Source organism: Salvelinus sp. IW2-2015, unplaced genomic scaffold (genome assembly GCF_002910315.2).
Source record: "Salvelinus sp. IW2-2015 unplaced genomic scaffold, ASM291031v2 Un_scaffold4838, whole genome shotgun sequence".
Lineage (NCBI taxonomy): Eukaryota > Metazoa > Chordata > Actinopteri > Salmoniformes > Salmonidae > Salvelinus > Salvelinus sp. IW2-2015.
The window spans coordinates 43,586-60,469 of record NW_019946107.1 but is presented as its reverse complement, the minus strand read 5'-3'; the positions used below and the strand labels follow the sequence as shown (position 1 = coordinate 60,469).

The 16,884-nt window shown below is 46.1% G+C and overlaps 1 protein-coding gene across 1 annotated transcript; it reads left to right on the top strand.

The window, feature by feature from the left end:
• The first annotated feature begins 318 nt into the window (after window positions 1–318).
• Window positions 319–14,373, top strand: LOC112077707 (ankyrin repeat domain-containing protein 12). The gene is made up of 6 exons (XM_024144177.2): window positions 319–5,249; window positions 5,634–5,867; window positions 6,281–6,379; window positions 8,858–8,943; window positions 13,549–13,661; window positions 14,198–14,373. Exons 1-6 carry the CDS (start codon window positions 750–752, stop codon window positions 14,371–14,373), a joined length of 5,208 nt encoding a protein of 1,735 aa, XP_023999945.1. The 5' UTR covers window positions 319–749.
• The last annotated feature ends 2,511 nt before the right edge of the window (window positions 14,374–16,884 follow it).

Sequence of the window (16,884 nt, the reverse complement as noted above, 5' to 3'; positions counted from 1 at the left end):
GGCTGTTTAATCTGAATGGAGGAGTTGTAGGGGACACAGAGCGCAGCAAAATATCCTCAATTAGTTTGCTAGCTATCAATCTTTTTTTAACTAACTTACACTACATGGCCACTGCTCGTCCAACAKCTCATTCCAAAATTCATGGGCATTAGTATGGAGTTGGTCGCCCCCCGCTTTGCTGCTATAACAGCCTCCACTCTTCTGGGAAGGCTTTCCACTACAACMTTACCGTGAAATGCTTACTTACAAGCCCTTAACCAAYAATGCCGTTTTAAGGAAATTGAGTTAAGAAAAATATTTACTAAATAAGCGAAAGTAAAAAAAKAAATAAAAAGKAACACAATAAAATTACAATGAMGAGGCTGTATACAGGGGGTACCGGTACTGAGTCAATGTGCGGGGGTACAGGTTAGAGGTCATTTGTACATGTAGGTAGGGGTGAAGTGAGTAGGGCTTCTCCCCCACATGTCTGTGCTGAAACAACAAGCAGAGTGCACTGCCTTTCCTGAGCCACGTGAGTCCCCATTCTGTAAAATGTATTTAGACTATCCGGATATCTGGGAGAAAAAATATATATTATTCGAATAGTGAAAGCAATTCAAGTGCCCGTCCCTACTTGTAATCAACTTAATTAGAAAAACAAGGCTATTTATTCTGTTTCCAAGATTTTAATTCTTCTCTTTTCCTCTACAGAGTCTGAAGACCCTCCGTCKGTAAACCCCTCAAGTGTGGACGTGGATGATGACCACATGGATGACTCGGACGTGGAGAAGGTCTCTGAAGGCAAACGGAGCACCGTGAAGGCCTCACCCTCCATGTCCGGCCTGGACGAGTATGAGTTCAAAGACGAGGAGGAAGAAGACCTGAGTAAAGCCCTGAACGACAGACACATCCTCCGGAGAGAACTGAGGCAGGAAGAGAAGGATCATTTGGCCGTGAAGCAGAGCGGTAAAGGGGACGGGAGCGGCTCTGTCCAGTCCTCTAAGTCTAAGAAGACGAAGACGTCGTCCCGCGTCCTGTATTGCAGCTCTGATAGTTCCAGTGATGAGATGGAGATGCCGTCAGAGAGAAGGAGCTCTCCGACCTGCTCCCAYGGCTCGGAGGGACACAAGGCGCCAGATGCCAGCAGGACTAAGAAAGAGAACCTCACRACTTCCGAAAAGAAAGACAAAGGCAGCAAAGTAAAGAAGAAGAACAAGAGCAAGAGCAAGAACAAGGAGAACCAGGAGGATGGGAAGGAAAACAGCAAAGCTCTGGTGTTCTCCGTAGCCACCGTGTCTGTGTCGGAGACACACACGGATAAGAACAGCCGGGGACTCTGTGGGGACGAAGACTCGTTCAAGATGTCCTTCAGTCCCAAGGACGACTCGTCCGTCCACCTCTTCCATCTGTCTGCCACCGTCAAGTCCCCGAAGCTCAACCACGGCCTGGCCGACAAGCAGCCGTCCTCCAACCCGCTCAAACAGGAGAACGCCAAGATGACGTGCGTCTCGATTGCCGAAGGCCCCTGTCCGCCAGATGGTGTCAAGTACAACCACTACAACCCAGAGTCTGAGTTCTGCACAGAGAGCTCCAGTAGTAAAGGCTGCAAGCACAAGGARAAGAGCAAGCACCACCAGAATGACGTCACCGTGGACGCTGGTGGTGGTGCTGTGGGGGAAGATGGAGGCTCCAGTCCGTATAATAAAGACGGCAGCGTTGCCAACAGCGTGGACGTCACTGAAGGTGGTGCCTTACGGAAGACGGATAAGGACGGCAAGGTGGTCAAGAAGCACAAGTTAAAACACAAGGAGAAGGACAAGCCCAGGAGGGAGTATGAGCCAGAGAGGAACCGCCACCGGCAGAAAGAGGGCAGTAGGAAGGACGGCCACAGGAACCTGGAATTCGACCGTGAGTTCTGGAAAGAGAACTTCTTCAACGATGACGAACCTTTGCCTCCAGGGAAAATGGAGAGGGAGGACTGCGGATCTCCTCAGAATACCTCAACATCGGGCAGCTCTCCTGTGAAGGAAGAGAGAAAAGAGACAAAAGAGAAACACCCCTCTAGCATCAGCAGCAAGGAGAAGAGGCCGAGAAGAGAAGAGGAGCGCTTGAAGAAGGAGAGGAAAGAACCCTCGTCTGTCTGTAAAGAGGAGAGAGGGGGAAAGGATGGGAAGCTCAGTGAGCGTGAGGAGAGGACTGAGTGCCTAAGCTCTGTACGGGTTTCGGTTCCTGAGGAGACGCAGCATAACTCCACCAGTGGGAAAGACGAACCGGAGGAGAAACCGGTAACGGGGACCACATCTACGGCTGATTCAGATCAGCTGGATGCCTCTGAGAAATGCCAGCGGGACAAATACGACAGGAGGTCTTCTGTAAAGGACCGTGAGGCTGACAAGACGGATAAAAAGCATCCCGACAAAGAAAAGAAAGTCAAGATTGAGCACCCTGAGAAATCAGAGAATTCACAGAATTCCATGGATCGCTGGAAAGAGAGGGAGAAGGAAAGGATGGCGTCCCCTGGTGACAAGAACCACAAAGAGATCGAGAAGCTCAGAGCCTTGTCCGCGACGAAAAAACACGAGGAGAGCAAGGACAAGAAGAGCAAAGACAAGCCAGATAAGAGGAGTGACAGGGTGAGGGAGTACAACGCGGGAGAACACAAAGACAGGACAAGCTCCGATAAGAAAGGAAAACCACCTTTAGAGAAATCCATGGACCACAGTAAATCCGATCGCTCTAAGGAAAAGGAGAAMGACAAAGACTGCGATAAGAAGAAAAAAGAAAAATCTAAAGACAGCTCTTCCTCATCTTCCTCCAGCTCTAACCTGAAGCTCCTCTTGGAGGAGAAGGGCTATGTGTCTGAAAGTGGCAAGACATTACCAGCAAAACTACTGAAGACAGAGGACCTCCTAAAGACGCCAGAGAAAGACCGGAGAGACCGAGAATCCAGAGACTCTGACAGGCACCGAGATCGGGACAAAGACCGTTCCAAGGACCGTTCCAAGGAGGGTAGCAAGGCCAGTAAGACCAAACCCAATGAGACAGAGGCTGACCGAGACAACAGGTCCAAAGCTAAAGCCTCGTCTGCCACCCGGGAAGAGCAGAAGCCCAAAGAGAAACGCCTGGTCAAYGAAGACCTGAGGCAGACCAGCTTCGAACGGATGCTGAGTCTGAAGGACCAGGAGATTGAACAGTGGCACCGGAARCAYCTAGAAAAGATCAAACAGAAGGAGMGRGAGAGGATGAAACAACGRCCCTCCTCTACGACGACAGACCCAGGGAAGCTCAAAAGCAAAGCCAAAGCCAAGACGACGTCCTCGTCTTCTGGAGAACCGTGCTTGAGCAAAGAATTGCTTCGCTCCAAGAGCTCTGAAGGCTCCTCCGACGTTCACTGTCGGGACAGAGACAAACCCCTTAAGGACAGCACCAGCTCCAGGACCATGTCTCTGGACGGGAAGACACTCTCCTGCCTCAGTGGGAAGCTGATGGCTGGTATGGAGAACAGCTTGAGCAGGTCACCCAGGCCAGAAAGCGAGCGGCCGGGACTCATGTCCAGGTCTGTGTCTATGGTCTCTGTGGCCAGCTCTGAAGACTCCTGTCAGGCTACATTGCTGACGCCGAGACCTATTGAGTACGACTCGGATATGACCCTGGAACCCTCCCAGGACTTTCAGCTGCCTTTCCTCCTGTCTTCCTTCCTCTCGTATCCTGCCGTTCACGACAACATTCTTCTAGAAGAGCCGGGGCAAGATAACCAGACTCCGCTGCAGAGCAGAAACGCTTCCCCCTACCTTAGGGCTATTCTGGACGAAGACGCTAACTGTGCGACGGCGTCTGAGGGCAGACCTTTCGAAACTCTGTCCAAGGCCACCGTGGTGCCTGCTGCTCAACCCAGTGAAGAGCCCACAAGTGTTCAGCCTTTAGAGACCTGTGCAGATCCAGAGGAGAGCCAGAGTCAAAGTGATCCAATTCAGATGCTTCCGAATCTTCCTAATGCAATAACAGATGCAGATCTCAACACTGAGAGTAAAGGGAACACCGCTTCAGGTGTCTATCTCCCACCTCAAGCGTACAACACCAGAGATCCTCACATAAAGCACTCCTCAACACTTCAGCAGGCTAGTGTCCCACAGCTAGCTACACCAGAACAGAGAGGGTTTTCTTCCACCTCTGATCCTCTCCTAATACGGGACGTCCAGTGTATCCCCGTGGAGACCTCCAGTGCGGCACCTGAATGTAGCATAAAGGACCTGCCCTCTGAGGACATGACGCCACTGGTGACATTATCTTCTCTATCCTGTCAACTGCCGTTCTCCAGGACCGAAACCACCTCATCTCTCTCTGCTAGCCAGTTATGGGAAATCCTTCCAAACACCAGTATGGTGACCTCACAGCAGATGCAGACAGAGACTGATGGAGATCTGGCTCTTGATCCTAAAGATAAAACTCCAGTTGAGAGTGCAGCCAGCAGCGCTGAAAGCAGAGCAGCTGTAGAGAGCCTTCAGAGTGCGTTAGGAGCCTCTAGACCGGAATGGATGGACAACCCAGTAGCCTCCACCAGCGCTAGCTCAGAGGACTCCATGATGACCACCAGCAAAACCAAGGACTCCACGATGAYCACCAGCAAAACCAAGGACTCTCCAGAGGAGATGGACACTGACGTGAACAGTGAAGACTGTAAGAAATCCAGATTCTCCAGTGACATTGTGGGTCCTAGCGATCCTCAGCCGGACAAAAACTATCATACTAGCCAGCTTACGTCATCCACTGTGTCGCACTGCTCGAGCCCTGAACACAAGGAAGAAGAAACTTCTGATGCTCCTGATCGCACATTGGAGAAGTGGAGAGGTCCCGAGGCCATGTCAACAGAAAAGGCTAGCTGTTGGTCTTCGTCAGAGGGCAGTAGTATGGTCACCATCCCTGAGGTGAAGGCAGAGCCRTGCCAAGAGCCTACCTCCGAGGAGAGACCAGAAGGACAGACTCCCTCGATTGTTGAATCAGACCAGACCCAGAGTGTTTCTGGACAGAGTAGTAACTTCCAGCAGGGCTCCCAGACAGACCAGAGTGTTAGTAGTTACAGCAGCAGTGGRGTCTCTGCTAGCTCTTCCCCCCAGTCTGGGGACAGAGACTCTGACTCCTCCGGGGCTAAGGCCAAGGTCCTCTCCCTAACCATGGAGGAGGACCAGGACTTCCAGCAGACCCACCCCAGAAAGAAGAAGATGCCCAGATTGTCTACCTCCAACCAGGCTGGAGGCAGCATGCAACAGGTGGGCTCGTCTGGAAGATAGGATAAGGGAGAGGGAATGGGTACGTCTAGAAAAGGGTGAGAAGGTGTTTTTAGGAGGGAAGGACAGGAAGGACATTGAGGACATTATGAAGGAGAGAGGAAAGGGAAAGGAAGGAGGGAAGGAGAGAGGAAAGGGAAAGGAAGGAGGGAAGGATAGAGGGAAGGATAGAGGAAAGGGAAGGAAGGAGTATTGACGTTTTGAAGAGAAGTCGGAGAGTGGGTAGGTGAAAGGGAGGAGGGACAGAGATACGGAGTGGTAGGTCTAGTTGTAAGGGTGGACATTCGGGACAACATTTCTTATCTTGGGGACAGTAAAGTTTCTTATCTCCTCTACCTTATCTTACCGTATTTCTCTCCTTATCAGGAGTCTCTGGCGTCCATCGTTGACTCTCTGAAGCTGGAGGAGATTCAGCCGTACCAGACGGAGAGGGCCAACCCTTACTACGAGTTCCTGCACATCCGCAAGAAGATCGAGGAGAAGCGTAAAGTGCTGCTGAGCGTCATCCCCCAGCCGCCGCAGTATTACGACGAATACATGACTTTTACTGGATCATACCTGCTAGACGGGAACCCGCTCAGCAAACTCTGTATTCCAACTGTGAGTCTGGAGTTTTTTTTTTGTAAATCAACTGTCATTTATTCATCTTCTCTTAGGTGAGTCTGTCTGTTTATTCACAGAGTCTCCAAGACTCATTAGTTTTGCTCCTTGACTAGAAAGCTGTATTGACACTTGAGGGCATCTCCACTCTTCTGTCCTTTTCTTTTGTCCCCTTTCTTTCTCTTCTGTCCTTTACTTTTTTTTCTCTTTCCCTGTGTCTCTCCTTTCTTGTTGTTTCTTCCATTTAAAATATAAAAAAGTGATTTCTAGTATAGTTCTGGTAAATGTTTTAATTTGTATTGCTAAAGTCCTCGACTCAAGACACCAGCATTAAAAAAGGGTCTTATTAAACAGATCTTTAACGTTTCATGATGTTGAACTTATTTGTAATGTTTATTTGTCTCTATTAACAGATCACTCCTCCTCCGTCTCTATTGGACCAACTGAAGGAGATGTTTAAACAACAGGAAGTGGTCCGTATGAAGCTACGGTTGCAACACAGCATTGAACGGGTATGTGGAGTAATTCAACTCAAAAGCCTATTCAATCTTCCTTTATAGCTTGATCTACAGTCAGGTCTAAAATGATTGGGTTCCTTGATTTTAAAAATGAGCAAATAAGACTTAAGAAATAACACAAATACTGAGCTACACTACATGGCCATAAGTTTATGGACATATGCTCGTCGAATATCTCATTCCAAAATCATAGGCATTAATATGGAGTTGGTAGCCCCCCTTGACTGCTATAACAGCCTCCACTCTTCTGGGAAGGCTTTCCACTAGATGTTGGAACATTGCTGCTATAACAACCTCCACTCTTCTGGGAAGGCTTTCCACTAGATGTTGGAACATTGCTGCTATAACAGCCTCCACTCTTCTGGGAAGGCTTTCCACTAGATGTTGGAACATTGCTATGGGGACTTGGTTCCATTCAGTCAAGTTCTTCCACACCGATATCAACAAACCATTTCTGTATCGACCTTGCTTTGTGCGTGGAGGCATTGTCATGCTGAAAAAGGAAAGGGCTTTCCCCAAACTGTTGCCACAAAGTTGGAGGCGCAGAATCATCTAGAATGTCATTGTATGCTGTAGCATTAAGATTTCTCTTCACTGGAACTAAGGGACCCGAACCATGAAAAACAGCCCCAGACCATTATTCCTCCTCCACCAAACTTTACAGTTGGCACTATGCATTGGGGCAGGTAGCGTTCTCCTTGTATCCGCCAAACCCAGATACATCTGTCGGATTGCTTTAYACCGATCCAGCCGACGCATGGTATTGCACTTGGTGATCCTAGGCTTGTGTGCGGCTGCTCAGCCATGGAAACCCATTTCATGAAACTCCCGACGAACAGTTCCTGTGCTGATGTTGCTTCCAGTAACCTTTCGGTTACTTTCCCAACATTCTCAACCGCTAGGCTACCTGCCACCCTTTTTTGTGATTTTTTTGTGGTCAATGAACCGTTTCTTTGTGGATTTTGATGTGCTTGGGGCTATCGTCTTGCTGGAAGAGTCTCTTGCAGCCAAGTTTCAGCCTCCTGGCAGAAGCGACCAGGTTTTTGGTTAAAATGTCCTGGTACTGCTTAGAATGTCCTGGTACTGGTTAGAATGTCCTGGTACTGGTTCAAATGTCCTGGTACTGGTTAGAATGTCCTGGTTCTGGTTAAAATGTCCTGGTTCTGGTTAAAATGTCCTGGTACTGGTTAGAATGTCCTGGTACTGGTTAGAATGTCCTGGTACTGGTTAAAATGTCCTGGTCGCTGGTTAGAATGTCCTTGGTACTGGTTTAGAAATTGTCCTGGTACTGGTTAAAATGTCCTGGTACCTGGTTAAAATGTCCTGGTACTCGGTTAGAATGTCCTGGTACTGGTTTAAAATGTCCTGGTACTGGTTAAATATGTCCTGGTTCTGGTTAGAATGTCCCTGGTTGCCTGGGTCAAGTTCATGATGCGTTGACGCTGAACAAAGGCCCCAGGACCAGTAGAAGAAAGATAGTCCCATAACACATCAAAAGATCCACCACCACATTTTTACAGAAGGATGGTGTTCTTTCTGGAATAATGCATCTTTTTTTAGACTCCCACCCACCACTGGTGTGTGTGACCAAAGAACTCTATTTTCAGGTCATCTGAGCACCGTTCGGCCAATCCAAGTGCCAATGTGTTTCAGTCTCCGGACTAGAACCCATTTGAAACATGTGTTGTGAATTGAAGCAGGCAGTCCATAAGCGATTTGGAGGAATCTGTATGGAGGAATGGTCTAAAATTTCTCTTCCGACGTGTTCTTCAATCTCATAAAACGTTATAGAGCCAGTGCTATCCTCTGTGCTATCCTCTGTGCTATCCTCTGTGCTATCCTCTGTGCTATCCTCTGTGCTATCCTCTGTGCTATCCTCTGTTCTATCCTCTGTGCTTAGTCCTCTGTGCTATCCTCTGTGCTATCCTCTGTGCTCATCCTCTGTGCTATCCTCTGTGCTATCCTCTGTGCTATACTCAGTGCTATCCTCTGTGCTATCCTCTGTGCTATCTCTGTGCTATCCTCAGTGCTAATCCTCTGTGCTATCCCTCTGTGCTATCCTCTGTGCTATCCTCTGTGCTATCCTCTGTGCTATCCTCAGTGCTATCCTCAGTGCTATCCTCTGTGTGCTATCCTCAAGTGCTATCCTCTGTGCTATCTCTGTGCTATCCTCTGTGCTATCCTCTGTGCTATCCTCTGTGCTATCCTCAGTGCTATCCTCAGTGCTATCCCTCTGTGCTATCCTCTGTGCTATCCTCTGTGCTATCCCCAGTGCTATCCCCAGTGCTATCCTCAGTGCTATCGCTCAGTGCTATCCCCTGTGCTATCCTCTGTGCTATCCTCTTGTGCTCATCCCTGTTGCTATCGCTCTTGTGCTATCCCCAGTGGCTATCCCCAGTGCTATCCTCAGTGCTATCCTCAGTGCTATCCCTGTGCTAATCCTGCTGTGCTATCCTCTGTGCTTATCCCCAGTGCTATCCCTCTGTGCTATCCTCAAGTGCTATCCTCAGTGCTATCCTCAGTGCTATCCCCAGTGCTATCCCCAGTGCTATCCTCAAGTGCTATCCTCAGTGCTATCCTCAGTGCTATCCCCAGTGCTATCGTCTCAGTGCTATCCTCACAGGGGAAGGATGCTGGGCTAAACTGTCTCTTTAGATTAGTTTGAATCATTTTTAAACATAATGTGTATACATACATACATACATACATACTACAACTACAATTACTACAGTACTATACATCATACACTAACATACGTCATAAGCCATACATAAACATACATACATACATACATACATACATACATACAGTACAATACAATACATACATACAGTAAATACATACATACATACATACATACATACATACATACATACAGTACCCAGTCAAAAGTTGACACACCTCACTCATTCAAGGGTTTTTCTTTATTTTTTTACTATTTTCCCACATTGTAGAATAATAGTGAAGACATCAAAACTATGAATAACACATATGGAATCATGTAGTAACAAGAAAAGTGCGAAACCAAATCTAAATATATTTTATGTTTTAGGTACTTGTTTACTTCATAGTTGCTACCCTTTTCCTTTATGACAGCTTTGCACTCTCAAATGTTTTTGTTTTTTTATTAAGAAAAATGAATAGGCTGGCAACTTTTGACTGGTACGATATATATTTGTATATATTTATTATTTTATATATATAGCTAAATTTATTGATTTGACTGTCATCGTTATCAAGGGTCCTAATGTTGGACCCCAGCTGCATTTAGTTATTTTAATAAAACGGTTACTTTGAATATTGTTTCTCATTACAAATACAAGGAGATGCTTTAGTTTCATCATCTTCTCTTGCTTTGTTCTGAATCAGCTATTAACCCAACTTTCAACCTTGAATTACATGAATTACACACTCTCTCCTGTGCTGATTAATTCTAGTCCAACTCTCCTGTCTGATTATTTCTAGTCCAACACTCCTGTCTGATTATTCTAGTCTAACTCTCCTGTCTGATTATTCTAGTCCAACATCAACTCCCCCGTCTTCCTTAATGAATTACAACACTCCTGTCGGATTATTCTAGATCCAACTCAACTCCCCCGTCATCCTCATGAATTCAACACTCCTGTCTGATTATTCTAGTCCAACACTCCTGTCCCTCGATTATTCTAGTCCAACACTCCTGTCTGATTATTCTAGTCCAACACTCCTGTCTGATTATTCTAGTCCAACACTCCTGTTGAATTATTCTAGTCCAACTCTCCTGTCTGATTATTCTATGTCCAACACTCCTGTCTGCTTATTCTAGTCCAACCACTCGCTGTCGTGATATTTCTAGTCCAACTCCTGTCTGATTATTCTAGTCCCATCCTTCCTGAAGTTATCTAGCAACACTCCTGTCTGCTATTCTAGTCCCACCACTCCGTTTCTGATTATTTGCCTAGTCCAACACTCCTGGTCTGATTTATTCTAGTCCAACTTCCTGTCTGATTATTCTAGCCAACACTCCTGTCTGATTATTCTAGTCCAACTCTCCTGTCTGATTATTCTAGTCCAACTCAACCTCCCCCGTCTTCCTTATGAATTACAACACTCCTGTCTGATTATTCTAGTCCAACTCAACTCCCCCCGTCTTCCTTAGAATTACAACACTCCTGTCTGATTATTTCTAGTCAACTCAACTCCCCCGTCTATCCTCATGAATTACAACACTCCTGTCTGATTATTCCTAGTCCAACTCTCATGTCTGATATTCCTAGTCCAACACTCCTGTCTGATTATTCTAGTCCAACAACTCCTGTCTGATTATTCTAGTCCAACCTCTCGCTGGTCTGTTATTCTAGTCCAACTCTCCTGTCTGCTTATTCTGAGTCCAACTCTCCTGTCTGATTATTCTAGTCCAACCACTGCTGTCCTGTTATTCAGTCCACACTCTGTCTGATTATTCTAGTCCAACTCTCCTGTCTGCATTATTCTAAGTTCCAACACTCCTGTCCTGATTATTCTGGTCCACAACACTCCTGTCTGATTATTTCTAGTCCAACACTCCTGTCTGATTATTCTAGTCCAACTCTCCTGTCCTGAATTATTCTAGTCCAACACTCCTGTCTGATTATACTAGTCCAACACTCCTGTTCTGGATTATCTCTAGTCCAACTCTCCTGTCTGATTATTCTAGTCCAACACTCCTGTCTGGCTATTCTAGTCCAACACTCCTGTCTGACTTATTCTAGTCCAACTCTCCTGTCTGATTATTCTAGTCCAACACTCCTGTCTGATTATTCTAGTCCAACACTCCTGTCTGATTATTCTAGTCCAACTCTCCTGTCTGATATCTAGTCCACACTCCTGTCTGGTATTCTAGTCCAAACACTCTGCTGATATTTTCAGTCGCAAACTTCCTGTCTGATTATTCTAGTCCAACTCTGCCTGTCTGATTCATTCTAGTCCACCACTCCTGTCTGTTATTCTAGTCCAACTATCCTGTCTGATTATTCTAGTCCACACTCCTGTCTGAATATCTAGTCCAACCTCCTGTCTGATTATTCTAGTCCAACACTCCTGTCTGATTATTCTAGTCGCAACTCTGCTCACTACCACACTCCTGTCTGATTCTTCTAGTCCAACTCTCCTGTCTGATTTATTCTAGTCAACACTCCTGTCTGATTATTCTAGGTTCCAACACTCCTGTCTGATTATTCTAAGTCCAATCTCTCCTGTCTGATTATTCTAGTCCAAACCTCCTGTCTGTTATTTCCAACCTCCTTCTGATTATCTAGTCCAACACTCCTGTCTGATTATTCTAGGTCCAACACTGTCCTGTCTGATTATTCTAGTCCAACACTCCTGTCGTCATTTATTGCTAGTGCCCAACACTCCCTGTTCTGATTATTCTAGTCCAACTCTTCCTGTTCGATTATTCTAGTCCAACACTCCTGTCTGATTATTCTAGTCCAACTCTCCTGTCTGATTATTCTAGTCCAACACTCCTGTCTGAATTATTCTAGTCCAACATCCTGTCTGCTTATTCTAGTCCAACTCTCCGTCTGATTCATTTCTAGTCCAACACTCCTGTCTGATTTCTAGTCCAACTCAACTCCCGTGTCTGAATTATTCTAGTCCAACTCAACTCCTGGCTCGATATTGCTAGTCCAACTCACTCCTGTCTGATTATTCTGTCCAACACAAACTCCTCGTCTGATTATTCTAGTCCAACTCACTCCTGTCTGATTATTCTAGTCCAACTCTCCTGTCGATATTCCTAGTCGAACTTCTGTCTGATTCTCTAGTCCAACACTCCTGTCTGATTATTCTAGTCCAACACTCCTGTCTGGATATTCTAGTCCAACACTCCTGTCTATTATTCTAGTCCAACCACTCCTGTCTGATTATTCTAGTCCAACACTCCTGGTGCTGATTATTCTTAGTCCAACCTCCCTGTCTGATTATTCTAGTCCCTCTCCTGTCTGATTATTCTAGTCCAACTCTCCTGTCTGATTTTCTAGTCCAACTCTCCTGTCTGATTATTCTAGTCCAACACTCCTGTCTGATTATTTCTAGTCCAACACCTCCTGTCTGATTATTCTAGTCCAACACTCCTGTCTGATTATTCTAGTCCAACTCTCCTGTCTGATTATTCTAGTCCAACTCTCCTGTCTGATTATTCTAGTCCACACTCCTGTCTGATTATTCTAGTCCAACACTCCTGTCTGAATTATTCTAGTCCCAACACTCCTGTCTGATTATTCTAGTCCAACTCCTGTCTGATTATCCAGTCCAACCCTCCTGTCTGAATTATTCTAGTCAACACTCCTGTCTGAGTTAATTCTAGTTCCAACCTCCTGTCTATTATCTCTAGGTCCAACACTCCTGTCTAGATTTATTCTGCTCGCAACACTTCCTTGTCTGATTATTTCGGTAGTCCAACACTCCTGTCTGAATTTAAATTCTAGTCCTAAACTCCTGCTCTGATACTTCTAGTTCCAAACCTCCTGTACGATTTCTTACCTAGACTAGTCTATTATTCTAGTCCAACACTCCTGTCTGTATTATTCTAGTCCACTCAAACTCCCTCTTTTTTTTTTCCTCCAGGAAAAAGCTGAGTGTTTTCCAACGACGCAGGATCCGGTGTTACGAGTTCCACTTTACCGGGCCGCCAGAACGCTAAGCCATCAGACGCTCCCGTTCAGTGCATGCACCGTGCTATTGGACGCTGACATGTATAACACTGCCTCAAGGATGGCCCAAATAAGTGGCATGATGTCACGCACCTGTCGAATCAGTAAGCTTTTTGGCATTCAAAAAATCACATTATTTAGAATTGAATCGTTGTACTGCGGAATGGAATAAGTTGGCATCAATATCACCATTGTATTTAGAATTGATTTCGTGTACTTCGTGAAGGATTAAGTTGGCATCAATCAATTAATCAAACATGTCAATTGTAAATTATTTTACAAACACACGTTACCGTTTCCAGTTTGAGTCAGTCCCGCTTTTATCCCAGAGCGACATCCAGCCTGGTTGACGCGAAGTGGCTTGTTCAAACAAGTGTTTTATAAACCCACGCGATGAGTTTTTAAACAGAACTGAACTTAGTACTAACTGACAGTCTGAAGTAATCGTTGTACTAATGATGTTTTACGTGGTGTTTTGGTTTTCCCTAGGGTGTACCAAAAGATGGCAAGACGTCGGGCGAAGGGGCCCGTTTCATACGCCGACCAGTTCATGTCCTGTTTACAAGACGCCTGTAGGGACGACAAGTTCGATAAGACTCAAGGTAAGATTTCTCTGACAAAATAATATCCGATACTACCCTGTAATCTGGAAATACATTTTTTGAGCATGTAGCAATGGCGAGTGGATGTTCATACGAGTTCATTCATCACTGTTTATACACCATGAGATTGTGGATGATTTGAACTATCAATATTCAGAAACCCTCAATTGTGGAAACTGTATTGCCATTTACCGAAGCAAGATCATGTCGCAGTCTGTCACGCAATTTGTTTAATATTTGATGTATTCTCTCTGCTCTCTCTCTCTATCTCAGCTCTCTTCCCGTCTCGCTGTCGCTCTCTCTCTCTTCTTTCGCCATGCGGCCCCTCAGGGTTTACTTCTCTGCTCGTCTGCTCGCTGTCTCTTCATCTCTCCTCGCGAGTCTCTCATCGCGCGTCAGGTGTCTCTCTCTCTCTCTGTCTTCGAGCTGTCGCTCTCTATCTATCTAATTGCGCCTCTCCGCTGTCGCTCCCTCTCTCGCTGTCGCTCCTCTCTCCTCTCTCTGTCTCCAGACGTGTCTTACTGCCAATTATGCAGGCTTTATCGCCGCTGAGGCAGCAGCATACTTAAGGGCGGTCCCGCGTCTCCATTGGCAGCTGAAACTCCAGGAGCTGGATCCAGTCATGTACAAGTCCACCTCCATCTTCGAGATATCCGAGTTCTACATCCCCCTGGTAGAGGTCAACGACGACTTTGACCTCACGCCCATATGACCTGTGACCCTTGACCTTTAGGGCTAGGACTGGCAGTCAGGGTCAGGCAGAGGACCGATGATTAGGAAGGATCATCTAGTGGCCCATCTACCTCTTAACGGGGATAAAGAGATGGAGGGATGAAGGGATGGGAAAACGTGAGGCACTTGGAACATGGATGTGTGTAGAGAGCACCACGTGTGTGTGTGTGTGTGTGTGTGTGTGTGTGTGTGTGTGCAGCACTTCTCTAAATGTGGCTGAGCTCCTATGGTAGACAACAGAGACACCACAGACCTCCCTTCCTCCTACACCAAGAGGACTGGCCTTATCCTCCCAACTAGTGGCAAACTGACTGCTTATTCTGTTCTGGACAGGCCTGGTGCTCCACCAGGGCTCAGGGGCCCAGACCACACACTTACCCCAGGGGCCCGAGGCTGGGTAGGGGTTGGGACAGCGCCAGGTGCTGCTGTCTGCTGAGAGGAGAGAGCTCCAGAGAGAGACCAAGCATGGACACTATTCCCTATATAGGGCACTATGTGAAGTGTATAGAAAATAGGGTGCCGTTCCTGATGTTCCCTATGGATTCGACCATCCCTCTGCCCTCTGCACCTCCTGGTGTTCCCTATGGAGTCGACCATCCCTCTGCCCTCTGCACCTCCTGATGTTCCCTATGGAGTCGACCATCCCTCTGCACCTCCTGATGTTCCCTATGGAGTCGACCATCCCTCTGCACCTCCTGATGTTCCCTATGGAGTCGACCATCCCTCTGCACCTCCTGGTGTTCCCTATGGAGTCGACCATCCCTCTGCACCTCCTGATGTTCCCTATGTAGTCGACCATCCCTCTGCCCTCTGCACCTCCCTCATCGAGCAGGGTTACAAAACGGGAGAAAAAAAAAAAAACATTTCAATTCAGCTTTTGTTTTTAAGTGTTTATTCCATCGTACACAGACTTGTTTTTTTTAACTTATTTTCTACAGACAGATTGTGCATTTGTAAATAACCCATGTAATGATGGTTTGAAACTTGTACAGAAAAAATAACTAAGATATTTTGATTGTAAAATGTTTGTTTTTTTTTCACTTTTTTTGGTTTATGTCTGTTTTAATGGACCAAAGTTGAATTTGTGTTGAGTCTGTGTGCTCTTTCTCTCTGTCAAGGTCCTTGTTGTTGTTACTGTTGTTGAAATCAATGTTGTTGGCGTAACTCTTTTGAGAATGTCGGGTCGGATTCTGTTTTTTTCCTTTTGGTTCTATCATTTTTGCTGCTTTTTTTATTCCCATCTGGACTGGAGTTGGGATCCACGCACCACATCAACGTGRTATTCCTTTGACTGGTGGTTTGGATGCTGTGCATGCTGTTATTTCCTGATCCCAGAAGAAGCTGTACCYTGGACTGTTGTGATTTGAGGTTTAACTGAAGTCACTCAGCTCTTTCCCTTTTCGTTTTGTTCTGTCCTTTCACAAACAAAGTTTCTATCTGAAATGGCACCCTATTCCCTATATAGTGCACTACTTTAGACTCCAAATGGGATCCTATTCCCTATATAGTGAACTACTTTTGACCGGGACCCTATGCAGGCTCTTGTCAAAAGTATTGCAGACCTGCCAACCTGCGTAACATAGTCAAAGTACTCTGGTACYAAAAACAACCTTAAAATACGTATGAACAGGCTTCTAGTTGGCAGATTGAATGTTTTTTGACTCGGCTGTCGGAAGTTGGAGCTGAGCCAATCAGGGGACTTGGGCGAATAGAACGAATCTTTAGCTTCCCCCCCCCCGTAGTCATACTAGTGTTTTCCTCCCTCCAATAAGATGGCAGCTCTCCACTTTGTCTGTTGATATCACTGATGGATGAGGAAAAACGGCAGGAGAGATTGGGATCCACGCACCACATCAACGTGCTATTCTTTGACTGGTGGTTTTGGATGCTGTGCATGCTGTATTTCCTGATCCAGAAGAAGCGTACCGTGGACTGTTGTGATTTGAGGTTTAACTGAAGTCACTCAGCTCTTCCCTTTTCGTTTTGTTCTGTCCGTTTCACAAACAAAGTTTCTATCTGAAATGGCACCCTATTCCCTATATAGTGCACTACTTACGACTCCAAATGGGATCCTATTCCCTATTAGTGAACTACTTTTGACCGGGACCCTATGCAGGCTCTTGTCAAAAGTATTGCAGACCTGCCAACCTGCGTAACATAGTCAAAGGTACTCTGGACAAAAAAACACCTTAAAATACGTATGAACAGGCTTCTAGTTTGGCAGATTGAAATGTTTTTTGACTCGGCTGTCGGAAGTTGGAGCTGAGCCAATCAGGGGACTTGGGCGAATGAACGAATCTTTAGCTCCCCCCCGTAGTCATACTAGTGTTTTCCCTCCAATAAGATGGCAGCTCTCCACTTTGTCTGTTGATATCACTGAATGGATGAGGAAAAACGGTAGGGGAACATTTTCCCAAAATTGTTATGGTGTTAGTCAAGCACGTAACTATTATTCCCGTTAGTTAGCTCCTTCGCTATAGGGGTCATTCTA